This window comes from Sinocyclocheilus rhinocerous, unplaced genomic scaffold, assembly GCF_001515625.1.
Source record: "Sinocyclocheilus rhinocerous isolate Xijiao unplaced genomic scaffold, SAMN03320098_v1.1 scaffold1907, whole genome shotgun sequence".
In the NCBI taxonomy this organism is placed as follows: domain Eukaryota; kingdom Metazoa; phylum Chordata; class Actinopteri; order Cypriniformes; family Cyprinidae; genus Sinocyclocheilus; species Sinocyclocheilus rhinocerous.
In genome coordinates, this window is record NW_015628766.1 from 343186 (window position 1) to 358603 (window position 15418).

A 15418-nucleotide genomic window follows, 5' to 3' on the forward strand; every position below is an offset into this window, starting at 1 on the left:
TAACAGAATAAGATTCGAATTCCTGACGACTCGTTTAGGCGATTGCGAGCCGACTCTTTTTTTGATAGACAATAACTTTATTTATTGTGCACTGTCGGCTTCACAACTTTGCAGATAGTTTATGTTCACATACAGCTACATGACACTGCATGAAAGGTAATATTCGAAAAGGCATAATAGGGGCACTTTAAGGCTTGGTCTCATTTATTCCTGCACAGCAAAATTTCACAGGCAAAATAAAGTCATCTCAATGGCAATCAGCACAATCAGGAAATGCACCTGATATTGAAGAAATGTCACGTTTGATTCAAGTTTATTGAATTTTTGGTTCATCATCATTCCTGTAAGTTCATCATCATTCCTGTATCACACGGTGCCTCCTTTGCCATTCTAGGGTAAATGTGACCGAGCCTTTATGAATTCCTATCAAACATTGTGACCCTGATTAAACACAATGATGCACTTACACCAGAGTTCATAGTAGTGTGATTGGTCAGATGGCGCAGTCCTTTGTGATTGGTCCAGAGCCGTTGAGAGATGGATCAGAAGCTGATCGACAAGAGATTAATTCGCAAGCACGACTGGAGCAGGACGTTTCTCAGTGGTAAGTGTCTACTCAGTGGTAAGTGTTAACAAGTTTGTGGTAATTATAAGATGTGATAAAACAAAGCTACTCTCACAGCGTAGGATACAGCATCTTCTCGACATGATGTTAACCACATGGAAATTTTACCGTTTGTGGGCAGGCAAGTTGGCGACGTAGAACGTGGGCAGACATTATGCAAATGTGTTACTTCGTGACGTAGAGCCATAACAGAATAAGATTCGAATTCCTGACGACTCGTTTAGGCGATTGCGAGCCGACTCTTTTTTTTTTTTTTTGATAGACAATAACTTTATTTATTGTGCACTGTCGGCTTCACAACTTTGCAGATAGTTTATGTTCACATACAGCTACATGACACTGCATGAAAGGTAATATTCGAAAAGGCATAATAGGGGCACTTTAAGGCTTGGTCTCATTTATTCCTGCACAGCAAAATTTCACAGGCAAAATAAAGTCATCTCAATGGCAATCAGCACAATCAGGAAATGCACCTGATATTGAAGAAATGTCACGTTTGATTCAAGTTTATTGAATTTTTGGTTCATCATCATTCCTGTAAGTTCATCATCATTCCTGTATCACACGGTGCCTCCTTTGCCATTCTAGGGTAAATGTGACCGAGCCTTTATGAATTCCTATCAAACATTGTGACCCTGATTAAACACAATGATGCACTTACACCAGAGTTCATAGTAGTAGCTACAGCACTGGGACTCTCCACAACAGTGTCCTGTCTCACACACGTAGCTTTTATTATTCACACCCTCACAGTGAAGTACCTGCTGGGGAAAACAAACAAATAAAATAAAATAAAAAAGCAGGATACAAGATAAATGTCTTGTGGATTCAACAATTATCTCTAGAACAGCTAATCTTAAAGCAATAGTTCACCCTAAAATGAATATTTGCTGAAAATGTACTCACCCTCAGGCCATCCGAGATGTAGATGAGTTTGTTTCTTCATGTGAACAGATTTGGAGAAATGCAGCATTGCATCACTTGCTCACCAATGGATCCTCTGCAGTGAATGGGTGCCGTCAGAATGAGAGTCCAAACAGCTGATAAAAACCTCACAATAATCCACACGACTCCAGTCCATCAATTAACGTGAAAAGATGTAAAAAACTGTGTGTTTGTATAGAAACAAATCCATTATGGAGACATTTTTAACTTCAAACCATTGCTTCCAGCTAAAATAATAAAAATACGAGTCCTCCATCCATAATATCGCTTTCTCTCTGCAGAGGAACCATTGCTGAGCAAGTGACGTAATGCTAAATTTCTCCAAACCCGTTCCCATGAAGAAACAAACACATCTACAGCTTGGATGGCCTAAGGGTAAAAAAAGTAAATTGTCATCAAATTTCCATTTTTGGGGGAACTATCCCTTAAACTAATAAGATTTTTTTTCTTAAAAATAGAAAATATTTGGATAAATGTTATGGTAATATTATGTGTGAAACAACTTATACCTTATGCCTATATGGTTATTATTAAGCGACAAGATATGTACCATGGTATATAAACATTCACTTCCACTGTATTTACAGCTTATACTATCACTGTACTATTTTACCACCAAAGTACATGCAACTGTTTACAAATAAAATAATGAATCAGTTCAGCTCATTTTAAGCAGTGATAAACTATTCACACACAAACGCAATGCCATATTTGGGTGCAATTTGTGTTTACAGTAAATAGGTTAATCATCTGTGTGAAATAAAGCAACAAATTTGTCAGGTAAAACCCTGAATCAAACATTATACCAGAAGAGCTGGTCAATGACAAATAAGAATGTCCAGAAATTAAGAAAAATTTAATGAAACCTAGTTTGTTGTATCAGAACATTTTTTTATACCATTCACAAAAAATGTCATGTGGAGTATCAATTTAAAAAACATTTTCCCTACACCTTAAATACATATAAATACCTTAATCATTATTTTCAAAAAAGGGTTTTAGACACATTATTCAAGATAAAAACATACTATTTTACAAATATCTTCGCACCTCTTGATGTTTAGGGAAAGCACAATGTCACTGAACAAAGCACTGGCTCCTAAATCCGAAAACTCTTGTTCCATGTCAAATCCAAACATAAAAGAACAAAAGCTGCCTGAACATCTAATTTATTTGATAGTGTCACACTGTCAATGTTGTGTACAGTGAAATCTAACAACTTAACCTTTTCAATTAGCTTTCTTTCTCTTTCTAAAGCAAATCCAGTTACACATTAAGCACACCCAGTTACCATACAGGTAGATCAGAACAAAACAAGCAGACACCTTCAAAAAGGCATGTTAGTTTCATTTCATGAATCAGTTAATGAATAAATAAGAAAGTTAGGTGATCCAGTTATCTACCATTCTTGTCTTCAGGTGCAGTATAGACATGAAACTCCACAGTCCTTCAGCCTTGTGAAAGTCCGTTCAGCGCAACAGTCATGATACAGGAGAAGAACAGGGGCACGCACAAACACACGCACGCACAAACACACACACTTCACTCAAGGGCCAGGGACTGGTGGTCTACAGAAAACTACAGGCAGCAGAGCATAAGAAGGGCTGCATTATAATGAGATGCTCCTTCAATATGGGAGGAGACAGCTCAAAATAGAACGAAGAGGTATAAGAACATCGCCCAGTGTCATACACTGTTTTGTTCTGTCCTAGTTTGTGAGATCCTATAACACACCCAAACTTCCTTCACTTTTTTGCCGTCTAGTCTGCCTAAAAATGTAAAAAATAAATAAATGTAAAGGGCTGCTATAATAAAAAATAGGGATAAACTAAGGGGGGAAAAAACAATTTTCATTACTTGAAATAAATGTTCACTGAAATAATAAAATAAGTTTAAGTTTTTTATATTTTATTATTATTTTATATTTTATTTCATCTAGTCTCCAAGGCAACATTTCTCATTTCCATTTAGTTTAACTTGATGTACTAAAATAACTAAACTAAAACTTAAATAAAAATAATAAATTGTTATATGTTTTACGAAGACTACATTAAAACCACTCATGTTACATAAAAAAAAATACATTATCTTGGGAAAAAAAGTTTTTCTCCGTGTCACTCATGGTGGGTTCAGAGAAATGTCCACTCAGTACTAGACAAGCAAGGTGAGGGAGAATTTTAAGACGAAAAAAAAGTTTTGTGCAGGCTATTTCAAATTGGCATAACAATTAAATATGCTTATACTACTTGTTACGAGGGACAATATATGATAATCTTGCTATGTCAATATCCTAACAAACAGAATAAATACCATTAAATAACGTTTAGTTGCCGATATACATCAAGCTTTTCATGTGACATTGCCAATTTTGTGAAAGGTATACTGTTCATACACAAAAAGTGCGTTGAAACCCAAACACACAAAGCTGGTGCTGTGGTAACAAACAACAATACCTTGTACAATACTTGCTTGACTAACATTTATTTGAGGAATTATATTTATAATAGGTTATTGAGTTAGTACTTTCTGGTCCTGCACTGCCTATTGATTTAGCTGGTTTTAATAAATATGTCAATATTGGCTAAAGCTGATTAAGGGAACACTTGTACAATGATCATAATGCAAGACAAGAATATCCCTAGTAAAACCTGATAACTGAATGAAATCCCTAGTAAAACCTGATAACTTAATGAAATATTTTATGAAATATATTGAAAAATAAGTGTGTGTATATTAGATTTAATTTTAAAAATAGATTTTAAAATTGATTGTAAATATGGTTTTTGGCAGTTAAATTCCATAGAATTTATGGTGAAACTAGTACATTCATATATAAATTCGATTTATACATTTAACAAAACAATGAAATCATTATATGTAAATAGTTATTAGCTATAGTTTTTATTTTTGAAATGTGCATTAGGCTATTTTGTCACATATTGCATTAAATTAGTGATGTATGAGTAACATTGGTTAATGAATATGTCAGTTCACATTGTTTAAAGTCACAAATTTGATAAACTTTAAATCAGCATGACCATCTGTTTTACATCTTATATCATAACGATGTATCAGTACTTTAAAAGTATTTAAGTAGTTCATGTAGGCTGTTAAATTGACTATAAAATATAGGCACCAAAAATGTATTTCCATAATGCCTGAAACACTGCTAAAATATTGTTTTACGACAGATTTTCTAGCAACCACAGCTGCCAGTTTTTACTACACATTACAGCCATTACCAAGCTGTCCACCATAAACTCAAGACCAAATAGAATTCCAGAAATGTCTCCATTCTGCTGAGCAAGTCAAGAACATTCTTTTCAACAGAGGTGGACAGTAACTAAGTACATTTACTTGAGTATTGTACTTAAGTACACTTTTTGAGTATCTGTACTTTACTTCAGTATTATTTTTTCTGGAAACGTATGACTTTAACTTCACTACATTTGAAAGACAAATGTTTTACTTTTCACTCCACTACATTTCTATCAAGTAGTGTTGCTTTCGTCAACGAAAATTATGACTAAATATCGTCGTCAACTAACCTTTATCACGTGGCGAAAACGAGACGAGACGCAACGTAAATGCTGGTCATGTGACGATGACTATAATTAAATGTATAATGCAATATTGTTGACGAATAAAAACCAAAGAAAATTTTGGTTTCGTCTATACTACTAGGTAACGTTACTTATATCAGGGCTCTACAGTGCGACCATTTCAGTCGCATTTGCGACTGAAAACTACTGCGTGCGACTATGAACATTTTTTTAGGAGCACCAGTGCGACTGACCCGATCATCATCATACTTGTGATTGTCAGTAGGTGTAAGTTGCTGTAAGTTGTAAGTTGCTTCAGAGGTATTGCAAGTACAGTGCCTTGCGAAAGTATTCATACCCCTTCATTTTTTTCACGCTTTGTTGCTGCCTTATGTTAAACTACTTTAAATTACTTTTTTTCCACATCAATCTACACTCCATACACCATAATGGTAAAGCAAAAAACAGGTTTTTAACATATTTGCCAATTTAATAAAAACAAAAAAGTTAAATGATTCCATCGCATAAGTATGCATACCCTTATCTGGGACAGTTGACATTTAGCTCAGGAGCATTCATATTGCTTGTAGATGTTACTACCCTTCGAGTGAAGTTAACCTGTGGCAAATTCAATTGAATGGGTATGATTTGGAAAGAACCTTAATTCCAAGCATCACGTTTGAAGGAAACCAGGCACTGCTCATCACCTGCAGAGTACCATCCCAAAAGTAAAGTGTGGTGGTAGCAGCCTCATGCTGAGGGGCTGTTTTTCAGCGGCAGGGACTGAGGGACTCGTCAGAGTAGAAGACAAGCTCAGTGCACCAAACTATTGAGATAGCCTTAATGAAAACCCAGTCCAGAGCATTCAGAACCTCAGACTGGGCAGAAGGGCTCACCTTCCAACAGGACAATGATCCTATGCACACAGCAAGAGTGGCTTATAGACGACTCAATGTCCTTGTCAATGTCCTTGAGTGGTCCAGCCCCATCCTGGGCTTGGGCCCAATCAAATATTTCTGGAGAAACCTGAAAATGTGCATCTGCCCCCATCCAACCTGACAGAGCTTGAGTTGAGAGGTGAAGAGATGAGGTGAAGAATGGCAGATAATTGCCAAATGCTGATGTGCAAAGCTTGTCGCATCAAACAAAAATATACTTGAGGCTGTAAAGGTGCTTCCACTAAATATTTAGTTAATACTTATGCAATGTACTTATTTCAGTTTTTTTTATTTTTAATAAAATTTATGAAGTTGAGGTTTTTGCTTTGTCAATATGGTGTATGGAGTGTAGATTGATGTGGGAAAAAAGTACTTTAAAGCAGTTTATCATAAGGTAGCAACATAACAAAAAACGTGGGGGAAAATGAAGGGGTATGAATACTTTCGCAAGGCACTGTATTACATACAACAATAATAAAACAGTGCATTGACATAAAAAAGGAAATTTACTTTTGGTACTTAGGTACTCTTAAAAGCAAGTACTTCTGTACTTTTACTTGAGTAAAAATCTGTCTTTACAACTTTTACTTGTAATGGAGTAATATTTGACCAGCAGTATCTGTACTTTCACTTAAGTAATGGAGTTGAGTACTTTGTCCTCCTCTGCTTTTCAAGGACTGTCACAGCACTTTGCGTGTCTCATTTATCACTAACCACAAATATCTGCAATTAACCAATGCTGATTCTGCAATATGAAACTGGACATACTGTTTCTGGTTATTATTAAACACACAGTGACCCAAAAAAGTATTTGGACATTTAAGCTGCACACAATGAATCACATTCCATTGAATACTAAATATCAAGCCATGTGGAAACTGCAAACAACAAATGACGCAAGACTTTTTCTCAGAATGAATTCTGCTTTGCTGACCCATTTTTGCGATTACTCTCAACCAAATGGTGTCAAGGTCATTTTAAGTCGATGTATGGAGTCTCAAGTTCACACAAGTGTCCTAGCAGAGTAACCACACAGACACTCTTAAAAACAAAGTTTTCAAAAGTGCATTTTCACACTGATGCCACAGAAGAACCAGTTTTGGTTCTCCAACCTTTCAGTGAATCATTTTTAAAAGAACCTTTTTTTTTTCTCAGTGCATGTGAATTAATAATCTGAAGAACCTTTTTCCACTATAAAGAACCTTTTGTCCAATATAAAGGGTCCACTGATGTTAAAATGTTCTTCGTGGAACCATCAATGCCAATACCTTTATTTTGAAGAGTGGAGTTTATCACAATAACTACATGAACACATAGTTTGTTATCCAGGAAGTACATCTACTTGGTTGAACTTTTTTTTATTATTATTGTTTTCCCTGAAAAATGTGCCTTCTTACAAATAAATGGCACTTGGTTTTTATGAGTGATTTTTTTTTTTTTTTATTGTCCAAAAGCATGTGAGTAACATGTGAGAGAAGCATGTAGACCATGGCAGATTGAACTAATTCTTTGCAGCTCTGGAGACTCTGTCCATATCCGGTTTCAGTGCCAGAAAACATTATATTTGAAAAGTAATTGAAGTTTAACAGGTTATAATGAGAAGCTGCTGAAAGCAGCAGATAATGTTGGCCAGTCTAATAACGCTACTTGACTAGCCAACATTGTTTTCCACAGTCTTAGTGAGAAGTGGAGTATCAGCAACAGCATATGATCTGGTATTATATGATAATCCTGTAATTGAACTGGCTACGGCCACTTAAAGCAGTTGATTGACTTGGCCACTGGTGTGCAATATTAATCCTAGCTTTCATTCTCTTCAGCAATGCCAAATATCTTAAATAACACAAGAGATGAATGCTAACACTGAGTCAGCTAAAACGCAAGAGTCTTTAATGAGGAACTGACCACAAAGCATATACGGTATTACACAATACACTCAGCAGAATTCTCTTTAACTTGCTACTAGGGCTGGGCGATATGACCAAAAAATTATCATGATACAATTTTTCATTATCAGTCGATAACAATAATTTCACATTTTTATTCCTTTCAAGTTTAAAGTAGGCTTGTTGCGATAGTCGGTGTTACCGGTGTTACGCAAGTCTTTTTAAATTTTTTATAGTAATAAAAATCATTTAGTTCAGTTGGAGAACAGACACTACAATTAAAAACTGAACGCGGCTGCTCAATGGACTATTGTAATGCACTGCTAGGTGGTATGCAGCGTGCCAAACGACAGTCCCATCACAGATCAGCAGCAGCAGCAGGAGTCAGATTTCATTTATCATGTGAGGAAAGTGAGTCGAGTTGACTGACAAGAAGAGTGAGGTGAGACAGACAAGACGATGGCGAAAGATTTAGTTTCAAAACGAAATGCAAAACCACCTTTTTGGCAATATATTTTACTTTATTTAAGCTTTAATATTTGTTAAAAGTGAAAGTAAAATGCGCATGGGCATTTAGAAGCTATTTAAAAGCGAAAGAAAGCGAGGAAAAGAGGGAAAACCCCAACAAACTAAATTCTTTATGGCCAGAACATGACAAATACTTCACGTTTTTGAATTCTGTACACTTTTCCAGTCATTTTTCTTTAACAAAATAAATATCTTAATAGAAAAATTAATTTCTTAGTATCTGCATGTTTTAATGAGTGATATTGTTTCAAATCATGAAACAGGTTTGTGTTGCCTGACTTTGATGACGCGTATCTTCAGCAGTTTGCAGTGCAGGCTGCAATATTAAAAATATTACTTTTTTTTTCTCTCTCTCTCTCTCTTAGAAATGCGCATTTGACAGTACTAGCAGCTTGAGTTAGGATGCAGATGTAAATGTATGTTTATTATCAAAAAAACTAACATCTGTAAAAATTGTAACAAGCTCATTTTTCACAAACATTATCGCTTAACCACAAAAATACTGTAATTATATTCCATTACTCCCCTAATACATTTAATACAAGTCTGTGGTAATGATTTAATAAAATTCAATATGAATATCCCACATTTCTGCTACAATACCATGGTGCAGTTAGAGTTACTATAGTAAATTCATGGTAAATGATGGTGATTTGTAGATTGAAAAGCCTTCTGACTGCATCGTTGCGCACAGTGTTTCTCCTGTTTGCCAGCGCTGTTTCATCTGGCTTTAAGCTAGTTTATCACCGAGTCATTTGTGTTCTTCTCTGAATCTTCAGGTTATGTGGTCGTCTGATAGAACTACAGTCTGTAGTTAACCTACTTCAGTACTGTCATTATCTTGTGAGCGATTTACAGGTTTTGTGCCATGTTTCTATACTACCACACTTCAATATGATTAAATGTCAATAGCCCATCGAGTTTCAAGGAACCGAATAGCATAACCACAGCAATTCTATATGCTGAGTCAGACAAGTCCTAATAGTAAAAAATGTACCCACCACTTCTTGTGAAAGCCAATTTTGTTCTACCATTTTATAAACCAGCTAGGGGGAATAAAAGCATCTTTCACTATAAAGTTTTTTGTTGGTGTATTTTTCTCTCCTGCACAGACCCAGCCACGTGCCAGTCGATCACTTTTTCTCGACTTTGCATTTACTGTATGCACTGACGAAATCCCATGACTGACAATTAAACCCAACAAGCAATGAAAAACAACTTGACAAAACTTAAAAGACAAAAAGGATCATTGACCTCAGCAACCCAACAAGAACTTCAAACCGACAATATCATCATTTACTAAAAGTGTCCTAGCATTGTATGATTCTTTTTGAACTTCTATTACATCCAATAAAAAGAATAATATTACAATTTGATCTCAGGACCAGTAGATGAAAAAAGCACCAGTAACTCTATACACAGTGCAGTCATATTAGTTTATGTAACTATTCAAGCTATATTGTACTATTATTCTATATATTAATATTCTATTAATAAATTGTACTAAGCTATATTGTAATAATATTCTCTATAAAATGTGAAATACGGTACATCACAACATGCAGAAAAATTATTTCAATAATAATAATAATAATAACTATTTGTACTAAATGGGAAAGAAACTGCTCTAGACACCTTGCTACTATCAAAATATATAATTTCATATATTTGAATAAAACAGAGTATGGCTCAAATTTCAGTTTGCTGTAACAGAAAAAAGCCTGCTAACTCTGATTAAAAAAAGATCACTCAAAGGCCAATCAGAAAAATTTAAATAAAAACCACTTGGCACAGTCAAATGATGAATTCACTTCTTTGAATACAGACAAAGAGGTCAGCACTATCTTCACCAGTGATAACAAAATCCATTGACCTTTGTAAAGCAGAAAGACATCATACCTGTGATAGACGTATTTACGTTGGTAGATAAATGACTGCTTCAAATTAATTGTTGAATCACCAGATATGTTGAACTTATATTGTTATTATATGTGCTCATACTGATTTATTTATATTCACAACACAACTGGTGATAGTGTATTCTAGTTTAAAATTAGCCTATTTAATCTCGAAATCTGCGACAGTTGGTTTGCTAGCCACTGCTAACACTGTAGACTTTTGTTTACTGAAGTTGGCCCAGATTTACTCTTAGGCAGTGTCTCAAAACCTAGGGAGGGGTCTACCTAGACAGCATTTTGGCCATCAAGTTTTGCCCAAAAATGCTGTCAAGTAAGCAGCCAACTACGATTTGAGACACAGCCCTACACTTCCGTGACCTGACGCACGGCTATCGGTTAGCACGCAAGACTTGTAACAAACAGATGTATCAGATTGCAAAAGAAACAAAACGTTGGTCGAACGCTGTTAAGAACCACAGACTGTTAACATGCGCTACAAACTGTGGATAAAAGGTGCATAGACTGCATACTGTTCAATCGGCTATAGTCAACAAGTGGCAGAGCCTGCAGCGTGCATTCACTGCCCAAGTTTGACACAAACAACAGGCACAAGACAAGCTGAACGAGACATGCAAGACTTCTCTCACCTCATAGACACCGGCCTCGGTGGGGTTGGCAGATCCAGCGATATATAAAAACAAACCCATTTTAAACAGGCTTATAGGACATTACAATGTCTCAGTGTTTACTTTGGTCACAGCGAAAGAGTTGTAAATAATCGTACGAAAGCGTGAAAGGCTCTCGCTCATGCATCGCCCGCCTTCTGCTGTTATTGGGACATGAGGGGAGGCGCAGCAGTATGGAGTCAATATAATGCCACATATATATGCAAAATAATAAAGTGAGCAGCAGCATGCGCTCCGTGCCACTGGTTGCCCCCAACTATTACACAATCAGTGTTGCCAAACCCCTCCCTCAGAAAATCGCTAGAACCACCCTCAAAAGTCTCAATTTTTCACAAAAAGTCGCTAAACATGAAAACAAAGTAAATACAGGTAAATTTGGTAAAGGAAAGTATTTTATTTAAATATAGCTAAAATAGCTCCTTGTCGCAAAAAATTTAAAAAAGTCGCAGCTACAATGAGAAAGTAGCTAAATTTGGCGACAAAATCCCCAAATTGGCAACACTGTACACATTACACAAGCGAGTCCCTGCGAACTGCACTTCAGGCACAGCTGGGTGTGGCGCAGTCACATCCTACGCCATGCGCGCAACGTGATGATGGGACAAACTGTGCTTAGATCCGCCCATAGAGGGAGCGTTTAAAGCAGTACTGGGGGTTTGAATGATCTCAGTGACTCGACTCATTTGAATTAAGTTTACGAAAAAGATTCACTTACTTAGACGTTGACCAATCCGTGTATCATTCGATCATTCGTTTTTTGATTTAATATTGAAAGTAGAAAAATGAGAAAACGGCTCCTTTTTCGTTTTTTTGTTTTTTTTCCAAAAAATTAAAAACGAGAATTCAGCTTAAATTTTCGTTTTTCGTTCATGGGTGGAAAAATGAATAAACAGCTTGAATATTCGATTTCTACATGTGGGCGGGAATTAAACGCCCCTTTCTGCCCTCAGCCGAAGATCAAACCGTGCCATCATCAGTTCTTCTGCAGTATCACGCAGCAGAATAATAGTCCTCCACTGCTGCAGTTGTACGGATTTGAAGCCAGACATGTTTAGTGTAAGAACAAAAATAAAATAGGTGAGAGTGTTTTTGTGTTGTGAGTGAATAATTTACAATTCAACTCAATCGATTCCTTAGAGTCATGATGATCAAATTAAACCTACTAGAGTGTTTAAAGTCGGCATGTAATCAAATTTGAAAATTCTTATTTTTTAATGGAATATGTAGTGTTTATTATAAATAATTTATCCGTGCACTAAATTATTATTTTTTTATTCATGTGACCTTGTAATCTTTAGTCAAAAACGTTAACCTCCCCTCCCCCTCAAAACGACTCATCTTCTCTTCCGGTCACGAGCTATGGCGCAAGTATATATATATATATAATCTTGTATCCTCTTTAGTTGAAAAAAAGCAGTGCATTTATTAGTTAATTTTTTAAGTTGTGTTCTGAATGTAAATTTTTTTTTTAAACACTAATTTATACCTAGCACTCCAGTAATTTAAATGCTGAAGGTAATAAGTTTACATGCTCTACATATCATTCCTGTCAAGCTTGGAGAGCACATGTTGCACTCATCTTCTTCATCTACCCTTTTTACCTATCAGGTCTGTTAAGAGGAAAACAGTGGGATGTTCCAAGTAATAGTAAGAAAACAAGTGGCTTGGGCCCAAGACTCTGTAAGGGAGCTCAGTAGCTTCTGACTTATGAAACGCCAGCTTTCAAGAGCTCCCTCTCTTCCTATGGAACGACAGACTCACTAACAATCTCTGTTATGTCCATTAGCTAACCAAGGAAGATTGACAGTTTTGCTGCCGCCAACACAAAATAGTTTTCGTTTTTTTTGTCTTGGTTTAAAAAAGACTACAGGAAGTCATCAATACAGACTAATGATGTGATGTCCCCAGACTCCCCATTTAATTAAATTTATTTATTATTTGTGAACAACACATTCGTTCACGAAAAAGACTCGGTGCCGACTATGATTCGAAACACCAACTCATCAGTGAAGATCGTATCATATAATGTAATTCTCTTCTTTAATCAGCATTCAAATGTTGTTTGTGTTTTGAACGAATCTTAAGTGAATCAATCTTTCTCCTTATCTTGAAACGCCAGCTTTCAAGAGCTCCCTCTCTTCCTATGGAACGACAGACTCACTAACAATCTCTGTTATGTCCATTAGCTAACCAAGGAAGATTGACAGTTTTGCTGCCGCCAACACAAAATAGTTTTCGTTTTTTTTGATTGCTTGTCTTTTAGAAATTCAGTTGTATTATTTACTGCTCTGAAAATCAAGTAGATACATTCTTGTTCTTCACAACCGGACGATGTTGTTATGGATGGTAAAAACAAATAAAATCCCTGTTTAATTGCTTGGTTATGGCTATTTTCTTTACTGCAGGCCATTTCAAATAAGGTCTGTACAAATCGTTTTCTCGATGGCATTTGCTTCACTTCTCGGCATCCGCTCAAGGAGGTCATCGTAGTGTTTTAGTCCGATCCTTAGAGTGTGATTCAAAACCACCTTAGTGCGTATATCCTCCAATGTGCGAAATCCCTTTGATAGTAAAAGAAATCAAATCATCCGTTTAAACTTGTAAAATATTGTGGTTGTTGCTTAATATTACTGAATATGTTCCACAGAGTTTAAAGCTGCTGTATAAATGTTCTGCACCATTAGTAGCAAAAAAAAAAAAAAGTTTCCCAAACATTTCCCATCTAGGCTTGGAAAGATAGCATAAAAGTGCATTCCGAATGACCACTAAGGAGGGTGAACGCATTGGTACTGACAGTTTACTGGTGACTTTCACTTCCGAGTACTGAGTACTAAGTTCTGAGAACTTGGAAGTGTGAAAAGTGCCCATTGTTTAAACAAACAGGTAGTCCTGCTCCGTCTCTATGTTTTTCCGGATTAGCTAACAGGTTCACTTTCAGATTGTTTTGCCGAGGTGTTTGAAGACATCCTACTCCGTCGGTGTGTGTAAAGGAGTTCCCGCCACCAGCTTCACACCACGCTGCCGCACCACTGCACAGTTCAGCGAGTGCTCTGATAGGCTCATGTGTTTGGTCTTAGCCAATGCCCTCATTGATCGGTTGAAGTGGGCGGAGCCAGTGAAGTACAGAAGAGCACATGCAAATTCAGCATAGGGCACTACAATGATGTCTAACATGGCTAACAAGGTCATCTGTCAGGAAACCTGGATGGAAAAATACAAATAATATCATGAACATAAAATAATAATAAACAAAAGTGATAACTGTGGGTTTATTAAATCATAAATCCAAATTAGTCTAAACTTTTCTGTGATATAACAGCATACCATTCTGATGGAGGAGGTGCAACACTTTGCTGAAAACACCCTTATGCGATTCTCCATCAGGGTGAGTGATGAGGATGTCCACATCTCCACATGTGCTCTTCCCCCTGCGGTATGAGCCACACGCCACAACCACCAGCTGTGTGTCCACACTGTGAGCTGCCTCCTTCGCCTATCAGCCACATAATATCCATATATTTTAGCTATGTAATTTTCTTTATTTCTATATGTTTTTATATAATTGATATAATTATAATTTATATACACTACTATTATTTTTATGGAAAGATAGCATAAAAGTGCATTCCGAATGACCACTAAGGAGGGTGAACGCATTGGTACTGACAGTTTACTGGTGACTTTCACTTCCGAGTACTGAGTACTAAGTTCTGAGAACTTGGAAGTGTGAAAAGTGCCCATTGTTTAAACAAACAGGTAGTCCTGCTCCGTCTCTATGTTTTTCCGGATTAGCTAACAGGTTCACTTTCAGATTGTTTTTTTTATTTTTTGCCATTTACCGAGTCTAGGGCTGTTAGACTGAACACCTATTTTAGTGTTTACATTAATTTGTGAGCATGTTTGCACTAATTAGTTTCCTCATTTTAGTCAAGTCGTGGCCAAGATATACCAATTCATCATTTTGTTTAGTTAATTAATGGGCATGTTAAACGAATTTGTTTTAGCTAAATCGTGGCCATGTTGTACTAATTTACTCCCTCGTTTTTGTTAAATCGTGTTATTTCTATATGTTTTTATATAATTGATATAATTATAATTTATATACACTACTATTATTTTTAATTACTACTTTAATAACAATGATGCATTCATTTGATCAAATGTGATAGTTAATACTAATGCTGTTCTTTAGTCATTTCTATTCATGAATCAGAAAAATGATTTCTGAAGGATCATATGACACTGAAGACTGAAGTAATGGCTGCAGAAAAGTCAGCTTTGCATCACAGGAATAAATAACATTTTAAAATAGAAAATGGTTATTTTAAATTTTAATGATATTTCACAATATTACTGTTTTTACTGTATTG

At 36.0% G+C, this 15418-nt stretch overlaps 1 protein-coding gene and 1 pseudogene across 3 annotated transcripts in view; both read right to left on the bottom strand.

The window, feature by feature from the left end:
• Positions 1 to 11215, bottom strand: part of LOC107738464 (WW domain binding protein 1-like) — a 20018-nt gene extending 8803 nt beyond the window's left edge. Inside the window, exons 1-2 of one of the 3 annotated variants that reach the window (XM_016550223.1) lie at positions 11010 to 11215; positions 1287 to 1386 (exon numbers count right to left, since the gene is read on the bottom strand). In XM_016550223.1, the coding sequence (XP_016405709.1) occupies positions 1287 to 1386; positions 11010 to 11069 (160 nt within the window). In that variant the 5' untranslated portion in view covers positions 11070 to 11215. Of the gene's footprint in view, positions 1 to 1286; positions 1390 to 2973; positions 3013 to 11009 lie in introns of those variants that run through there. The other 2 variants (XM_016550222.1, XM_016550224.1) reach the window with 2 other exon arrangements.
• Positions 11216 to 14015: 2800 nt separating this feature from the next.
• LOC107738474 (DNA polymerase lambda-like) overlaps positions 14016 to 15418 on the bottom strand; it is a 5254-nt pseudogene continuing 3851 nt past the window's right edge.